General features: G+C 50.9%; 6 protein-coding genes across 6 annotated transcripts; 2 read left to right on the top strand and 4 right to left on the bottom strand.

The window, feature by feature from the left end:
- Positions 1–1791: 1791 nt before the first annotated feature.
- N7532_001950 (uncharacterized protein) lies at positions 1792–3662 on the bottom strand (the record flags this gene model as incomplete). The annotated part of the gene is made up of 3 exons (XM_056614444.1): positions 1792–2172; positions 2227–3446; positions 3527–3662. 3 exons carry the CDS (start codon positions 3660–3662, stop codon positions 1792–1794), a joined length of 1737 nt encoding a protein of 578 aa, XP_056479485.1.
- Positions 3663–5706: 2044 nt separating this feature from the next.
- N7532_001949 (chromate transporter) lies at positions 5707–6289 on the top strand (the record flags this gene model as incomplete). The annotated part of the gene is made up of 2 exons (XM_056614443.1): positions 5707–6080; positions 6139–6289. 2 exons carry the CDS (start codon positions 5707–5709, stop codon positions 6287–6289), a joined length of 525 nt encoding a protein of 174 aa, XP_056479484.1.
- A 992-nt stretch (positions 6290–7281) lies between these two features.
- Positions 7282–10058, bottom strand: N7532_001948 (potassium ion transporter; the record flags this gene model as incomplete). Its single annotated transcript, XM_056614442.1, has 3 exons — positions 7282–8073; positions 8131–9910; positions 9979–10058. 3 exons carry the CDS (start codon positions 10056–10058, stop codon positions 7282–7284), a joined length of 2652 nt encoding a protein of 883 aa, XP_056479483.1.
- A 304-nt stretch (positions 10059–10362) lies between these two features.
- On the bottom strand, positions 10363–10704 carry N7532_001947 (Sodium/hydrogen exchanger family-domain-containing protein; the record flags this gene model as incomplete). Its single annotated transcript, XM_056614441.1, is given in 3 exon segments — positions 10363–10517; positions 10532–10640; positions 10675–10704. The coding sequence occupies 3 exon segments, from the start codon at positions 10702–10704 to the stop codon at positions 10363–10365; spliced, it is 294 nt and encodes a 97-aa protein (XP_056479482.1).
- A 615-nt stretch (positions 10705–11319) lies between these two features.
- On the top strand, positions 11320–13522 carry N7532_001946 (potassium channel family protein; the record flags this gene model as incomplete). Its single annotated transcript, XM_056614440.1, has 3 exons — positions 11320–11654; positions 11708–11846; positions 11903–13522. 3 exons carry the CDS (start codon positions 11320–11322, stop codon positions 13520–13522), a joined length of 2094 nt encoding a protein of 697 aa, XP_056479481.1.
- Positions 13523–14542: 1020 nt separating this feature from the next.
- N7532_001945 (Na/H antiporter) lies at positions 14543–16046 on the bottom strand (the record flags this gene model as incomplete). Its single annotated transcript, XM_056614439.1, is given in 5 exon segments — positions 14543–14861; positions 14966–15254; positions 15271–15478; positions 15531–15590; positions 15624–16046. The coding sequence occupies 5 exon segments, from the start codon at positions 16044–16046 to the stop codon at positions 14543–14545; spliced, it is 1299 nt and encodes a 432-aa protein (XP_056479480.1).
- Positions 16047–16553: the final 507 nt, after the last annotated feature.

The following is a 16553-nucleotide window of genomic DNA, read 5'->3' as shown; positions in this document are numbered from 1 at the left end:
GGTCTTGTTGAGTTGATACTGATTCCGGTATTCCACCTGACTTCATATGGCGTAATGCTCCATCTGTCAAAACGGTTCTACGACGCTATTCAAGCCACTCCACAAGTCCTACATCCTCCATATGACCCTAATATCAAGCCGGTTGCGACCCTATCTATTGCTGCTGTATGTTTCCTCTAGAACCTTTGGGCAGTCCATCTTCTAACAAAAGAAACTTCGGTATTAGAATGCTATTGGCCTCGCATTCATCATCACAACATGGATTATGGCATGTACCTCCCTACGAAGGAAGAAATCATTCTGGATTGCGGTCACGTTCTCGCGGCTTGTACATGGCGCAGTTTTTACGGCAGCTGTTATCATCAAGACGTCCTTTATGCCTCGCCCACTCGGGTCTTGCGAGAAAGACTATCAATGGCCAAATGAGAGTGACGCCCCCCACGGTACAGACACCTTGTGGGAGGCCCTTCCGGACCATATCGAAACCTCTAAATCCAGGACTTCGGGAAAGACCGTGACTCGCTACATACACCCGTGCAATGACTTCATAATGCTATGGCACTATGAGATTGTTGTGATGTAAGTTCTCTTTAATGATCTGGCCCATAAAGAAGCATGGATCGCTAACTGTCTATATGATCCCCAGTGTTGCCCTTACGGTTGCGGCTGGTTTAGCATTATGGGAAATCAAGTATGTCAGCCGGACAAGAAAGGAGCTTAAATGGATCTACACCATTGACAAACGGTTGGAAAGGTTCTTTTGGCCGAGCAGATTCAAATATCAAGAGCCGGAAGTAGAGCTGTTATAGTTCAGAGGAAGATTCGTTGTTATTATTCTCATCTGAAAAACTTTAGGGTTTATATATAGGGCGATGATAGAGCGAACCCCTCTTGGATGTAACGTAATCCACTACCGAGCGGTCAACTACCACCGAGCGGTCAACCATCCCCACTACCACATTTTCAAAAGCAGGTAAAACCACCAAAACATCATTAATTCAAAAAACTACATATTAGGGCAACGGGTCATAATATGGCCAATCTGCCTGCATGCGCTACATGTAGGGGGTGCACGCTTCGCTGCATAAAATAGGTGGTTGAACGTGATATAGTTCTTGTTGTTTGAGCGAGTAGTTTGGAAACTATAAATACTCATATTATACTTAAATGAGGTAGTAGCATAGCCCCATGTGAAGGTGGCTTTGGGTCTTATGCTTTGCGGTAGTTAGGCGCCGCAGCCTCAATGACATGTGTGCACGAGTCCAGGCGTGCCCTCAACGGTTGAATTCTGCTGTCATGGTGATGTTTGCGTGGAAGAGTCAGACCACAAAGTACCCCACCTAGAAAGCAACTGTCGCAGCTAGCTGATATAGTATGGCATTGTATGCAAGAATGGGGCTAATCTACCAAGGGGAACCAATCCAAAAAGATAGGATGAATTAATTGAAGAACAGAAGAAAAGAGCGGATGCTGCGAGGACACGTTAGGGTGTCCTTGCTTACATGAGTAGGGTGAGGGGTTGAACCTCCCGATCTCGGAGTGTCGAGAATCCCCTAGTACAAATGAAGATATCACGACACAAACGGAACTAAACTATTTCGGGTGCTACCCCACTATCCTCGACAAAAGGATACGGTCCTTATCTGCGCAATTATAATTGCGGCTAACTACTCCGCAGACGTGCAGGTAATACAGCCCTCTCCTTGTCCCCTTATCAATGAACAGCACAACAGTATCTCCGGCTATTAAACATGACTGCTTTCCAGGCAGCCATAAAGTATCTTATTTGCATCAATTCAGCCGTTGGGTCTCGTCAGGGAACCGAATCTCCCGCTCGCGCTGAACCGGGACCTGGGTGGCACTGCGCGAGTCGACCTCAATATGGCTCGCGCGACTCGGTACGACAGCTGCCTGCAATGAATCAACCGAGGTATTTGTCTCCGAATGTGGGTGACGAAGGTCCAACGGGCGCGATATTACGCTAGTATGTTGAACGTGCCTGGACTCAAGGTCGCGACGCTCTCTAATAAGGTACTTGCCCAGAACCGGGATCCTGCGCCGAGCTTCCACCGCGCGCGGCTCATCGCTCAGAGTCTCGCTCAGTACCCGGCCAAAGGCCCGAGGCGCGAGGTATCCCGCCTTTCCCAGAGGGATACTTAGCCCATGGACGACCTTACGCAGGTTAGCTGTTCCGGTTGCTAACAGAGATGAATAGGGGCGACTTACGATACTACAGACTGTGAGGAACCAGACGACGACTCGAATTGTTTCACCAAGGTCCTTGACATCGCTTCGAGGGACACCGTCCACGTCACTCAAATGTTCCTCGATATACTCCATGCTCACAAACAGGTAGAAGATGGCAGAGACGCCGATGGGTCCAAAGAACCCCACGAAAATTGCCTGTCTGATCTCTTTAATCTGGTGAATCCACTTGTGCATGCTGAACACCCAAGGCAGCCGTCGCAGGAGAAGAACCAGGAGACCAAGAACTACGAGGCGCCAAGTAGAGATAACATTGTTATCACCGAAAAGGTCCCACGGTAGGTAGGCGCCGTACCACAAGAAGATAGTGACGTTCAGGAGCATGTCGATTGTCGGCTGAAGGGAGTCATCCTTGGTCTGCAGCCTGAACCAATCATCCCATGTAAATGTATTTCCCGCGATGAAGCAGGCAAGGACATCGTCGGTACCAACAAGGCCACACGTACCCAAGACGAAAAGAGCGAGGGCAATGGCAAAGACGAGAAAACTCTCGCGGTCCACGTAGTTGCGCTCTTCTGCCCAGCGCAGCAACTTCTTGCCTACCCAGCCCACCACGGCGCCATACAGGACGCTGAGAACAATCGTGTATCCCCAGGTGAAGCCGAACCACAGGCCCATGGCATCGCCAGCACCACCAGATGCGGCACCTGAGCCCACATACTTGATGAGATAAAGTGCAAAGAAGAGGAAAGGGTAGCCGAGCCCGTCGTTGGTGCCCGACTCGGCAATGATGAGATTCTGAAGTTCTTTGGGGATATTATGGTCTGCGAACTTACCTTTAACTATAACGGCGGACAGCACGGGATCAGTTGGCGTTACACATGCGCCGACGGCGAGTGCGTGCAGGAAGCTCGGCGTCCTCGCAAAAGCCCAGACTAGCAGGCTCGTGGCTATCCACATAGCCGTCATGCCGGGGCCGACGAGCAGCAGCACCGACTTCCATTCCGTCTTGAGGTATCTGCTGGGGAGCTGTACGCCAGCGAGAACCAACTGGACGCCCAGAACCAGTCTGGAGAAATTGAGCGTGATGGCGTTCAGATTGTCGCGGCACTCGATGACTGAGACTCCTTTTTGGTTGCACTCGGCATAGTCCCTCGGGCGGATGAAGTTTGCCCCATTTGGTCCAAAGGCGACGCCCACTAAGAGCGAAATAACTTGATTTTTCTCTCGAGTCAGTGACCCTCAACCCAGCCATAGGATATTTTACTACGGAAGAGCAACGGCGACTGGCCTGGCAATCAGCGGAGGAGCCGGAACTCACGAGCTTCAGAGAGAGAATAATTCTCCTTTAGGAGATACGACACGAGGCCAAAGAGAGAGACGAAGCCGCCCAGTACGGCAACTAGGATATTGAAGTTGGAGAGCTGGAGGGGAACCGCCCAAATGTCATGCACCATCCCCGCCAAATAAGGTATCAGGAGCAGAGGTCAGTGGCGACGATGATGATGCGGGAAAGGTTCAGCCGAAATAGGGACCACCGCTGGCTTTCGTCAAGGACGGTGTCGACGACTAATGGAGAACGATCTGTCGACGCGGAGGAACGGTGAGACTCGTCGGTCGCACACCGATGCAAAGAAGCGAAAGCGGGGGAAGCAGGACTGTGGCGCACCTAGAAGTGGAATTACCACATGCCGATCTCCAACACTTGGCATCTGTACGACAAACTGAGAACGGCCTGACCCTGCGGCGCCTCCCCATACGCAGCCCGGGCCCAGGCTATCAACATAGATACTGCAGTTAGACCTGCTTTCATTAAGCCTCCAAGTGATCCGTCTTGTGTCTATGCAAGATCTCTGACCGGGTAGTTCGGCTGATCCCAGGTGCGTCTCTTCGTTTGAATCCTTGTAGTTTTCGCCCTTGCTGCAGTCTCAACTCCACTACTGAGGCACATAAAACCGATCGCAGTGAATCCTGAACGACAACAGTATCCATCGAGGCTGTAAGACCATTTCCTTTTCGCGGATGCATTTTCCCGAGGATCCAAAACCAGCGTAGAGCAATGAGTAGCAGGTACAGTAATTCCCCCTTGATCGCCCCGCAAAATCGTGCTTATGTCTTGTCATAGCCGTCACACCTATCTCGCAATGCTCATGTGGTATAACCACATAGCCCTCACCTTTGCAGTTGCTTTTTACGCGTACTTTGCTGCCTTCAGCCGCTTCACCGGTAGTCGCTCCAATCCGCGCCTCTACACGTACCAAATCTCCAGCACTGGCGATAAGGCATCTTACCGCTTCGCGCCATTCCTCGAAATGACCCTCGCTACTCTCATACTTTTTCAGAGGACCCGGACAATTGCACTATTCTGCTACGGCGTCTTTCATGGCTTAGGTATCATATTACGTCTCAGGAAGATCAACGATGTAGGACCAGATGTTGCTTTTCAGGGTATTATAGGTGTGGCGTACTGGAGCTGCTCGGTTCTTGAAAGTACCTAGTACAATGTCCGTTCAGAGGCGGCAGAGGCTCAGCCTTGTCAAGTTATTGTCTACCATGTAACGGGCCAGGGCCCAGTTGGCCATCCCGTGCCAGCACCTTTCAGCATTGTTGTACCACTCCCCACAGTTAACCCATTGGCCAGATGGCCCCATTTCGAGAACTGCTATGATGATTTGCGCAAGCTAGTACCGAGATTATTCTCCCAAAGCCACCCTTCATTCGTGGCATGATACAACGCAAGCCTCCAACCATGTCTCAAATGCTGATGCAGCTAAATGCAGCAAAAGAACGATAATATATCCGTCGGCAGCTTGAGACATTTCAGAGTTGTCCGTGCATTAAGAGGAGGGCCAGTTCCAAGTGGTCTAAAAAAGTCCTCGGCATAAGGACAAAGAGCAGAATGTCTCCAGGAGCTGCGCGTGTTTTGTTACGAAACCTGTAGCCGTCAACTATTTGAGTGGCCGCAATTTGCCAATGGGCTACGAGAGTAATGGCTAAACAAACTGGCCCAGGATCTCCCGGGAAATTGGGTTTTAGGGTTGATAGGATTGAGCTCCGAGTCATTGTTTTTCACGACGCTCAAGAGCTATACTGTAACAAGTCTACTGCACAGCAAAGAAAGCGATCAATGGTCGGGCTTATCCATGCACAAAATTAAGCTGATCCTATGACTCAACCTATTGGCTCGAGACCACCATGATTGGAGACCTCGACACTCCCGGACAATCGGCATCTAATCTCTCAGAACCCAAAACCGTACTTAATTGTCTAACAGAAGAATAGACTAGTTGATAGATACCTCGCTAAACTACCCCAGAGTCGGCATCTGTACATGTTTCAATCTCCTGTAGCCACTGAGAACGAAGAACCATTTGCATCCTAGTCTGGAGTAAGTCCTCGAGGAAGAACTGCCGTCTCCTCCAACACCTACACCAGATCACCGAGACGTGGGAGAAACGGCATGCATCAAGGTTCGCGCCCGCTAAATACGGTCTCATGCATATGTACCGCACGCGAGGCAGTGTCCCTGCAGAGGATCTCGATGCCGGCCTTGAGTTACGCGGAGAGACAATACGTCCAACAAGAACTCTCCGCTACCTCGTCGCCCCTGGTTGGATCTCTGGCCGAGACTTCCTCATCGGTCTAGCCATCATTCAAGCCTTCCCAGGACCAAATTTTAACTTCGCTGTCTTCCTCGGTGCCTTGGCCCTGCAACCAACGCAGTTCCCTACGGTATTTGGCGCATTCCTCGGCTGGTTAGGAGTCTTCGTGCCGGGTCTTGCCCTGGCTGTTGCGTTCCAGAGTTTTTGGAGCGTGCTGCGGAGGAAGAAGTTTGTCATTCACATTTTGAGAGGAGTAAACGCTACTGCAATTGGGTTGGTGTACGGCTGTCTACCGGTTGTGGGAGATTGGTTATTTGACATCCCGGAATAGCGCTGGACAGAGTCTTGCTAGAGAGCCATGGTGGGTGGTTGTCACTACCATCTCCTATGCCGGCAATGCGTGGTTTAAGGTGCCTCCGGCTGTGTCTATTGTTATTGGTGCTATCCTGGGTTTGTGTTGGTACGGGGCTGTGGGCCGATAAATATTCTTACTGGGTTCCGTATTGAAGATAAACATCTTCAGGTGCGATGGAGTTCTCTTGGGTGGGTGCATATTGTTTCTTGCTCTGATCATTGTATACGGTAGTAGCCCTGGTACCGGTTTCCAACTTTGAAGCGGAACATCAACAATGACACAATGAGAAGCCGCAGACGATCTGGGGGATTCTCAGAGATAATTATTCAGCAGATGGAAATTCTACCTGAGAAAATGTCGAGAAGCCATCCTGTTGGCGCAGAGGGTTGGAACGATGTCCAGGATTCTTTTTTTTTTTTAGTATTGATGGGCTTGTGAAAAGGGAGGGCTGGACTCATCCCGTAACGTTTGGGGCTGCTTCTAAATATTTCGCTAACTCACGGGAACTGGGACTCAATCGCATGAAAGGCAAAGAAAGGGAGAATCTCAACAAATAGACTAGTTGGGCCAACAGTCAAAGATGAGCTCAGGCTGAGAAAATTGGAATGGGATTATGGCTGGCAATATCTGCACTGATCACGGTGCCAATACGCCCACCAGGAACTTTTCAGGGATTTTGAAGAGCTTCCATACACACCTGTGAGTGCCGCTGGCACTTCTAATCAGCAAGTGGGCCTTCGAAGGATCATATGTAATAGCCACTTAAGCCAAACTGGGAAGCACCACGCAATAGATCACGGACATTGCTTGATCAGGTTACAAGGAGAGTCCAACAAATTTCCGTGGAGACTCGCATTGTTTCTCGTCTCGTACCCGACACCCGACTAATCCGGACTGGGATGTCCGGTAAGATTCACACCAATTGTAAAGGAAATGGATTACGGCTAGGCCCTAACAAAGTTAAACTGTTTAAGTTACGTTCTGCGGAAGAATATTTGAGTCTCCGAAGGGGAATCTGTTTTCGACTTTCACTGTGGTGACCGATGACAGCATACGTAAGTTCAAGTAACGTCACAACAATAAATACAACAATGGAAGCAGGCGTATGATAAACGATGCTTATTGATCGGACCGGATGGTCGACGACCGCTGCACCACGGCACTGCCGTTTGCTGCAGGCTGCAAGCTCGTCGACAGACCAGCATCCCGGGACTGCGACACGGTGCGCGACTGCTGGCGCCTCATAGATTCACCGCCACTGAGATTCGAGCCACGGCAGCGCAAGCGATGTTGTGCATCAGCGGCCTCCTTTTTGTTGAGAGAATCGGATGGTAGAAGCACGGCACGATCCAGCGAGTAGGGCAGGCCACGGTGGCGGCCACGGATCTGCATAGAAACGATCACCAACTTGGAGAAGGTGTTAAACTGCGCAGAGAAAGACGTATTGTAGCCGGGATAGCCAAAGGAGAGGCCCACGGTGCCGTAGGCAGACACAATTTCGAACAAGACCGGGAACAGCTGGAAGTTCACATCGCCAATCTGAAGTCGATCCAATTCCGCGATAGCGATGACAAACAGACCCAAGAACACATACCACAAGTCGAAACTCAGTTGGCGCCGCAAGTGGTGTCCAATATAACTAGGGGTAGTCTGAGCTTCCTCGTCATTCTCCTCAACCCCCTGGCTGTAAACACCTAAGCTTTTCTCCTCGTACACGTTCGTGCGCCGCATGGAGATAGCAACGGGGTACACGGAGATGTACATCATGATCAAGTATGAAACCTGGACGGCTGGGTGAAGGTCCGCCAGACTCACAACCCCGAAACCAGCAGTTCGTGTGCAGGATGCCTGGAATAGCCCATCAAGGACTCGAACCCCAGGAGGAAGATTCGTCACTGTTGGGTCGTGTAGCTGTAGATGTAGTGTTAGCTGAAGACCACGATGGCCCGAAGACCGGGAGACACCCACATCCAGGACAATGAAAAAAATAACATCGATGCCGTTCAGAGCCACGAGAATTGCAAACAACCACCAAGTAGCATTGCGAGGGAAAAGAAGGGTGAAGCACCGACGTGGGTGATCAAGGAGGAACTTAAGCTCTTCGCATAGGGCGGACCCTTGCCGTGCAAACTTCGAGAGAACCCAGATCATCAACCGAAGCATACAAGGAAACCCGGTGTTGCCGATGAGAATGAGGAACGTCATGAGCAGCAAAGGAAAGACAGCTGTTGAGAATGAAAGCATCGAATCTGGCGTCAGGGTGAACCCCAGATCGTTGAAGCCCGAGGCAGCGGTCCAGACACCCCACCAGGGCCGCCCAAGTCCATCTTCGATGACAATCTTGCCCCAGCGTTCGACAGTCATGATCCAGGGAACCATGCATACCAGGGCAAGAATATGGAATCCAACATAGTAGGAGATCAAGACGACGGCCAGGGTTTTCAAGGCGCGGTATTCAATGCCACCTAGCTCGTCGCGTTGTTCCTCCGTCAGATCAACGAAGTTGGAGTTTCGGGCCACTGTAGCGTTCCAACTGAGATAGGGCTGGGTAGGACGATCTCTCTCTTGAGTCAGAGATCTCCAGAGCCCTCGAAAGGTGTTTCTTGTAGTTACCGGTCCCAACCCGGTCGTCTCGTTCGCTTCTTTGGTGTCACGGACGGTAGGCTGTGTGTCCAGGCGAGAGAAAGAGGACCCGTGCGTGCGACACCTCGGCATGTCTGGCTCGTTGATGGTAATATGTTGCCCTTCCAGGGCGCCAATAAAATGGGTCTTGTCCGAGCGCATAGGACTCCGAGGTTGGGCTTGCTCAGCCATGTCTTTGTCCTCTTCATCCAAAGCCTCTGGAACTCCACCACGATCGTATTCGCGAGGACTGGGGATGCGCAGAGCTCCTTTGCTCCTCCGCTGGTTTTCGAGGAAAGCAATGTGATGTTCAGGACCGAACTGTGTGGGCACCCTCAAGCCGCCTATCCCAAAACGATCTCCGTCACGGTTGTGCTTCCCCTCATCTGTGCTTGGCTGGCCATTGGGTCCTTTTCTATCAGCTGCGTTGGCCTCTGAGGGCACATCATCCTGCTCGTGCGTTTGCCCCGCGGGGTCAGGCAGTCGATAGCCCCGTGCATCTCCAGAAGTGTCCCGCAACACCACGATGGACCGGCCGCCGACTCCACATTCCGCGCGATTGATTTCCTGGGTATCTTTCTCTCGGGTGGTCGTATCCATGCGTGAGCGGGTGGAGCGCAACGCGCGTGCATCCCGGACCACGTGCTGAAACCGCTTCTCGAACCAGTACAACCGGACGAACACCAGCGCGCTATGGATGAAGATAGGAGTGCATATCATGCAGATTATATAGAGGGTGATCTGCTGATACAGTCGGAGTTTATTCAGATCGACAGTATTCAGCCCGCTCTGGGTAGCGGCACCAGCCGAGAGGAAGAGGGCGTCGACGTAGGCGATTTCGCTCCCGGGGTAGATGATCACGGAGCTGATGATCGCACAGGAGATGATGTAGACGTAATGTATGAAAATGAAATTCAGATGCAGCTCGTTCACCAGTGGGACGCGCTGCTTGATGATGTTTGCTTGGCGCAAGAAAGCTGACCAACGACCAGTGAAAGCCGAAAACAATGTTCGCGGACACAGACGGCGAAGCCGTCGTTCCCAGGTAGAAGCCACAGTCCGCGCAGTCCACGGCGATGAAGTGGCCGGGAGAAATTGGGAGTGGATAGAGGGAAATTTTTCGGCCCTGTGCAGGGAATCGTCATGATGGTCAGCCGCTCGACCCTAGTACATCTGGGAGGGGATCCAATCCACTTGGGGTGATTTCCAAGACTGGGCATACATTTGCGCCGCCGATCGCAGGAGTCGGGAAAGTCAGACAGAAAGAGGAGCATGAGCAACGCCACCATTAGTCGCGTGCCAATGTGCGATGAAGTAAAGACATAATCGGGGACATCGACGGAGAGGGGGAAGAGGGGATTCGAGGTGTAGTTACGACACCTCCCACGCCAGAAAAGGGGGATATGGAAATCGGAAAAGAACCTGCCAAGCCAAAAAAAATACGCAAACGTGCGGAGGCATAGCGGCAGTGTGTAAATTACGGTAACCTGCCAAAATCTTTCACCGTCGATGGCTGGATGTGAAATTTATTCTTGTGCTATCTCTACGTGTCGTGTTTGAATTTAATTAGAGTGATAATCAGCCTCTGCCCACTGCAGCAGCAGCTCCTTGCCCACCCAGCCAACCCCAGCGCCGTACAAGACGTTGAGGAATATTGTGCATTCCTGCATTTCCAGGTGAATCCGAGCCGAACCGCAGGCCTATGGCAGCGCCGGCACCGCCAGACGCGGCGTCTGAGCCCACGTACTTGACGAGGTAGAGCGAAAAGGAGAGAATGTGTGGCCGAGCCCGTCATTGGCGCCCGACCCCGCAATGATCAGATCCTGGAGGTCCCCGGGGACGTTGTCATCCGCAAACTTTCCCGTGACAATGAGAACAGAGAGCAGGGACCGGTGGGCGTGCACATGTGCCGACGGCCATGGCGCCGAGCGCGCCCCGGAAGCGGAACTCACGGGGTGCCGTCAAAAACGTGGTCAGGAATGGCTGCCAATACCTAGTCCGACCGTGCACTCATCCGTGTTCCCACTGGGAGCTTCGACCAGAGAACGAGTACGAGGTACGATAGTGTTTAATGCCAAGCGGAATGGACCAGCCAAGCGGAATGGACCATCCAATCTAACGGTGCATCACAAAAGATAATCCATCTAAAGAAATCCTTGGACTGGCACACCGTTAAAAGTTTCTAGTTTTCTACTATTCCAAGGGTAGACTAAGCCGCCCCGCATATACCCACTTCAATGAGGCATAAATCTAATCTGATAGGACTTCAAAAGTAGCGAGTCCAATTTGGTATAGCGTGTTGAACGAAAAGCCACCTACGTGTAAATCCAAATTTCCTAACCAACCCTTGATTCTTTTTCTTCCTCCGTGTTTAAATTTTGCTTCATTGCCAGCGCATGAGACATCGCAAGCACGTCCGCTAGGTGTGTGGAGTATCTGGCTCCGCGTTCGTCATTCGTGCTGGTGGGGTCATTCCTTCGGAGCTTGCACTTGGAAGACACTTCGACCAAGTTTGATCAGCGGTTCCGATAGAGCATGGAGGCAGACGCACGTCTAGACACACCTCCAGGCCCAGCTACAGCTACAGCTACAGCGCGCCCACCGGCTCACCAGGATTCAATTTCAGAGACGGATCAGTCAACATGGAAGAGATTCCGGAGCCAATTCAATCCGCGTCCAATCCAGGATGACAAACCTCGGACCTGGTGGTTTGCGTCGACAGCCATCCCACTAATCGCCGCGGCCACCGCACCTTTTGCCAATGTGATGTCGATTGTGGCTCTGGCCATGCCTTGGAGAAGTACGATACATTACGACAAGACCGGTAATGACGGGCTCCCGCTTCAAGTCCCATATGATGATCTCACGTGGTATGGGTGGAAGGTACGAGAGAGCCATATTCATGCTAATATCTGAATTCTAGGTCTGTGGCACTCAATGCGACTTCCCTCGCCTGCGGCGTAATAGGGAATATCTTTCTTTTGTGCAATTTCACTCAAGCGGTGCGATACATCGTCGCACTGCCCGTATCTATCGTACTTTGGTGGCTAGCAACGGGGATTGTGAGTTGAATGAACATTGGAATTGACTTATTGTCTATGAACACTGACTCCTTTAGTTGATCGGAATCACATCGGCCGTCCACATCTACGCGCCCCCCGCTCTTCCTCATCAGTTATACACCACCGCATTCTATTTTGCCGTCATAGCAGCGTGTCTTTATTTTTTCAACACTCTGATTCTGACGATCAATCTCCTCGGTTATTTACTGGGCCACTACCCGCAGCACTTCGCGCTTTCCAACAGTCAGCGAACTCTGATTCTGCAGACCACTGCATTAGCCGTATGGCTGATAGTGGGAGCAGCCATCTTCCAGAAACTCATTGGTATCTCATTTTCAGACGCTTTATACTTCAGTGATATTACGATCCTCACTCTCGGATTCGGCGACATTCTGGCCAAGACTCCCGTGGCTCGTGGAATTATCTTCCCCTATGCCGTCTTTGGCATCGTGATGCTCGGTCTCGTCATCGGAAGTATGAACCAGTTCTTCGGTGAAATAGAAGTTGACAACGTCGTGCGGAAAAGAATCGATCGGAAACGAAAAGCCTTGGTCGAAACTTCCCCTATCTCGGAAAATGTCCATTCCCATGACCAGAATACCGTGAATATTCATTCAGAAACATCAGAGAGCGCATCCCCGTCAAAACAAAGCGAAGAAACCTTCACCAACACCTCTACGACCGCATTTTCTCACATTGTGTTAGGCCAACGAAGAAAACAGGTCTCGAGTGAAGAGAAAGACCGATTTCGTGCAATGCGTACTATCCAGAAAGAGGTCGCCAGTTTCCGTCGCTGGTTCACCCTTATCCAATGCCTGATCTCATTCGCAATTGTCTGGACAATTGGCGCGCTGGTCTTCTGCACTTTACAGCCTGAGCTGACTTACTTTGACGCCTTGTATTTCAACTTCGTCTGTCTCTTGTCTATTGGATACGGCGATATCACTCCAAACACAAACTCAGCTCGGGCTTTCTTTGTTCTTTGGTCACTGATAGCTGTCCCGACTATGACCACTCTCATCTCCGTGATGAGCGACACGTTCATTTCCGCATTCCAACGCGCGACGAACATGCTCGCGGGATGGTCGAACCTCTCCAAGTCCCCTCTAAAGCACTCACGGTTTATGAGAATCCCTCTCGTTCTGAACATCGGCTGGACTCGCGAGGCTGAACAGAATAGTGACATCTCCGAATCTGCTGATGAAGAACAAGTCAAGTCTTCCTTGTGGTCGCAGCAAGAACGACCGTTTCCGTCCTCGGCTAAACCGGGCATAGAGTGGAGACCATCGGACATGGACGTCATCCAGAAATTGACATATGCCATTCGTCGGGTAACTCAAGATGCATTAGATGGTGGAAATCAGTACAGTTATGAAGAATGGGCGGAATTCATGCAGATGATTCAGCTCAGCCATTCTCGTCCAGGTGAACTGAACATGGACAAGGATGAGTATGGAAGATTACACTGGGACTGGATTGGGGAATGGACACCGATGATGTCCAAGCAATCGGAGTCTGAGTGGATCCTGGATCGTTTGTGTGAGAGCATGATTCGGTGTAGCAGCATGCACGGCAAAAGATGTCCCCTCCAGAACGAAGAGATCGATAGGGAAAGACACGAGTATGGCTTGACGAAAGAGGCGGATATTGGTTCCCAAGAGGGGAATAATTCGTAGCCTCTTACGCTTTTAATATTGTTCACCAGATTGCAAGTATTATCTTGTATATATTGAACCTGTCAATGCGCGACATGAATGAACTTGGTCTCCTTAGGCTTTAGAATACACTACGTTCTTATAACTCGATAAAAACCACTATCAACAGGAGTCGCCCTTCATATCCATTAGCAGCTGTTTTACTGAACCGAGACGTTTTGAAACACGTCGATCAACGGGACCGAACTTAACCTCGCGGATTCGGCCAAGGTTGGTACTATCCCATTCCAGTGCCTCCTAATCCAGACAATGATCGACATGGTTTTGTTGTGGCCGCATATCCGATTTCGGTCGAATGACAGGAAGCTCTCCTATAGTAAGGGCGTACTCCTTGGAGTTCGGCAACAGGTACATCTGCAAGAGATTTTCTTCTGGATCACAGCGCAGATAACCAAATACTATACAAGTCCGGTCTGAGAATTTGTAGGTGGCGTTTATCTCAACATCTGCTTTGGGTATGCATGGTCCTCCATCTCGGCAAAAAGGGGGAATTACTGCACTTCTCATGGTCATCACGCATATCGTTCCCGCTGGAATGATGTCTTAGGATTACCGCAGCGTGGACATCTCTAGGTATCAAAGTGAAGGGGAGGAGCGCATGGTCTGTTGTGCGTGGCATGGATGGATGAATGCTATGTCTTAGGATTTCGGGTCAGGACTTTGGTACTTCGAGAGTCTGTCAGGTGAACGTGCTTTCCAAATTTGATCTTGAAAGTATTTCATTGTAGAGGTACTTTGTATGTGCTCTTTGCTTGCAAGATGGAATGAAATGGTGGACCCAGGTCAGTCACTCGAGACTTGGCCGCGACCGAATTGGACGCTGATAAGGCGAGCAAAAGATGCACAAGTGAAAATTTAAAAAGACTATGAAACCTAGACTTGGACATTGTCTATCCAATGTGCAATGTGGGAAGTGTCGTTTGTAATATGGTCCGGAAGACGTGCTTGGCAGGCAGTCGTCCAAGGTAATTTGTCCTACTCTCATAGGGCTGGACTAGGCGAGCTCTCATGTGCTTCATGCGCCCCAGCCACGGGGCTATGTACAGCCAGATTAACCGGTCTCTCCGGTTTGTCGGTCAAGCCCACGCCTGGCTGGAGCTGACGAGACGGCGAGCCGGAACGGATCACCGAGCGGCGCTTGCGGGTACGGTTAGAGCCTGCTCCTTCGATATGGGGAGTTTCAGTGCTATTGGTGTGGTGGATGGCTGAGATGGGGAGGGGTCGGGTTCGTCGACTGTGCCGGTACTGATGGCACCGGAGATTGTGCGTGGAAGGTCGTAGCCGGCTTTGCCGACTGGGACTGAGAGACCGTGGATGATCTGGGAAGTTTGCTAGAGATTGTAGCTAAAAGGAAGGGAGGGGGAGAGGTGAGCTCACAATACTACACATAACCAAGAGCCACACTACAATTCAGACAGCGTCCATGACTTGCTGCGCATCCTCTCGCACTTTGCCGTCGACTGTGATCTCCTTGAGGAATTCCTGGCTGATCTAGAGATAAAAGATGGCGCCGACGCCGATTGGACCGAAGAATCGACAAAGGCGGCTTGTGCAAGATGTTCGATCTGATGGATGTACTTATGCATCGCGAAGATGATCAGCATACGGCGGACTAAGAGGATCAGGATGCCCAGGAATATGAGTCGATAAATCGAGATGATGTTGTTGTACGGGAAGGACGACCACGGACACACTGCACCAAACCAAACCACACGAAGACAGACAAGTTGAGAAGCATATCATTGTCGGCTGGAGTAAGTCGTCCATGGTTTCGAGGCGGAACCAATCACTATCATGGTCGGGTTTGGACCCCTGTGTCAGCGGGTGCAACTTACTCCTGCCTGAAAACATTCCAGCGATGAAACACGCGAGGAGGTCGTCGGTGCCAATGAGACCGCAGGTGCCCACGATACAAAGCTGTGCTAGGTATCAGCAAGACGCCATCTGCCATGTCTACATTATCACTCACCGCGAGGGCAATGGCAAACACCAGGAAACTTTCCCGGTCGACATAGCGCTTCTCCTCTGCCTAGTGAAGCAGCTTCCGCGACAGCCAGCCAACTGCGGCGCCATAAACAACGCTCAAGATGATGGTGTACACCCAAGTCTCGTAGAACCACAGTCCCATGGCTTTTCCCGCGCCACCGCTGAAGCCCTCGCCACCCATTCCTATGTACTTCAACTGGTAGATGCCAAAGAACAGAAGTGCAGGGTGATGGCTTCGAGGTTCGGCTCGGAGTGCATGGCATACTCCTCGGGCCGTATGAAATTGGCTGCATGTGGTGAGAATGCCACACCGGCCAGCAAGGAGATCACTTGTCACGTCAGAACACCCTATGAGGTACATGGAAATACAGGGGCACGGACACGCTTCAGAGAGATAGAATCGCTCCTTGCATAGGTAGGAGACCAAACCGAACAAGGATATAAAGCCTCCAAGTGTGGCGCAGACAATGTTAAAGTTGATCAAGGCCAGCGTCGGCATTTTGCGATCTGTGTGGTGGATGCACCACTCACGATGATAGGCACAGTCACAATCAAACCATTCACAGCGGAATCAGAAATTCCGATTCTCTCATCGCAATGTAGAGTCGATCTGCGGCCGGGCGGATCAGGGAGCGGAATATTGAAGCGAATGTTATTCAACCATAGTAGTGAGACCGATGTATGATGAGATGAGTTAGATCATAAGTAGAGAGCGGGAGGACACGCTGCACAACAGGACGAGTGAAGGCGGGGCCTAATACAAGAAAGAGAAAGAGAGAGAGGGGGATGTTTGTTGATCGACAAAGTCATAAAAAGTGGGCTCAATGTGGGCATTCGCGAATTACGGCATCCCACAGCGGCCTTGGGGAAAGTGCTTAATATAATGCAGTTTTTGACTGGCAGAGTCCGACACAGTCTAATCCTAAAGTATCCATCTGTTGATTCTTATCATTTATCCTTCAACTTTTGTCTAACTGCTGATCATAATCAGTCAACTACGTGCTCG

Source organism: Penicillium argentinense (assembly GCF_028826775.1).
Source record: "Penicillium argentinense strain IBT 30761 chromosome Unknown utg000002l_segment0_segment0, whole genome shotgun sequence".
Taxonomy (NCBI): domain Eukaryota; kingdom Fungi; phylum Ascomycota; class Eurotiomycetes; order Eurotiales; family Aspergillaceae; genus Penicillium; species Penicillium argentinense.
Note: the sequence above shows the minus strand (reverse complement) of the source record. Positions and strands in the feature narration are given on the sequence as shown.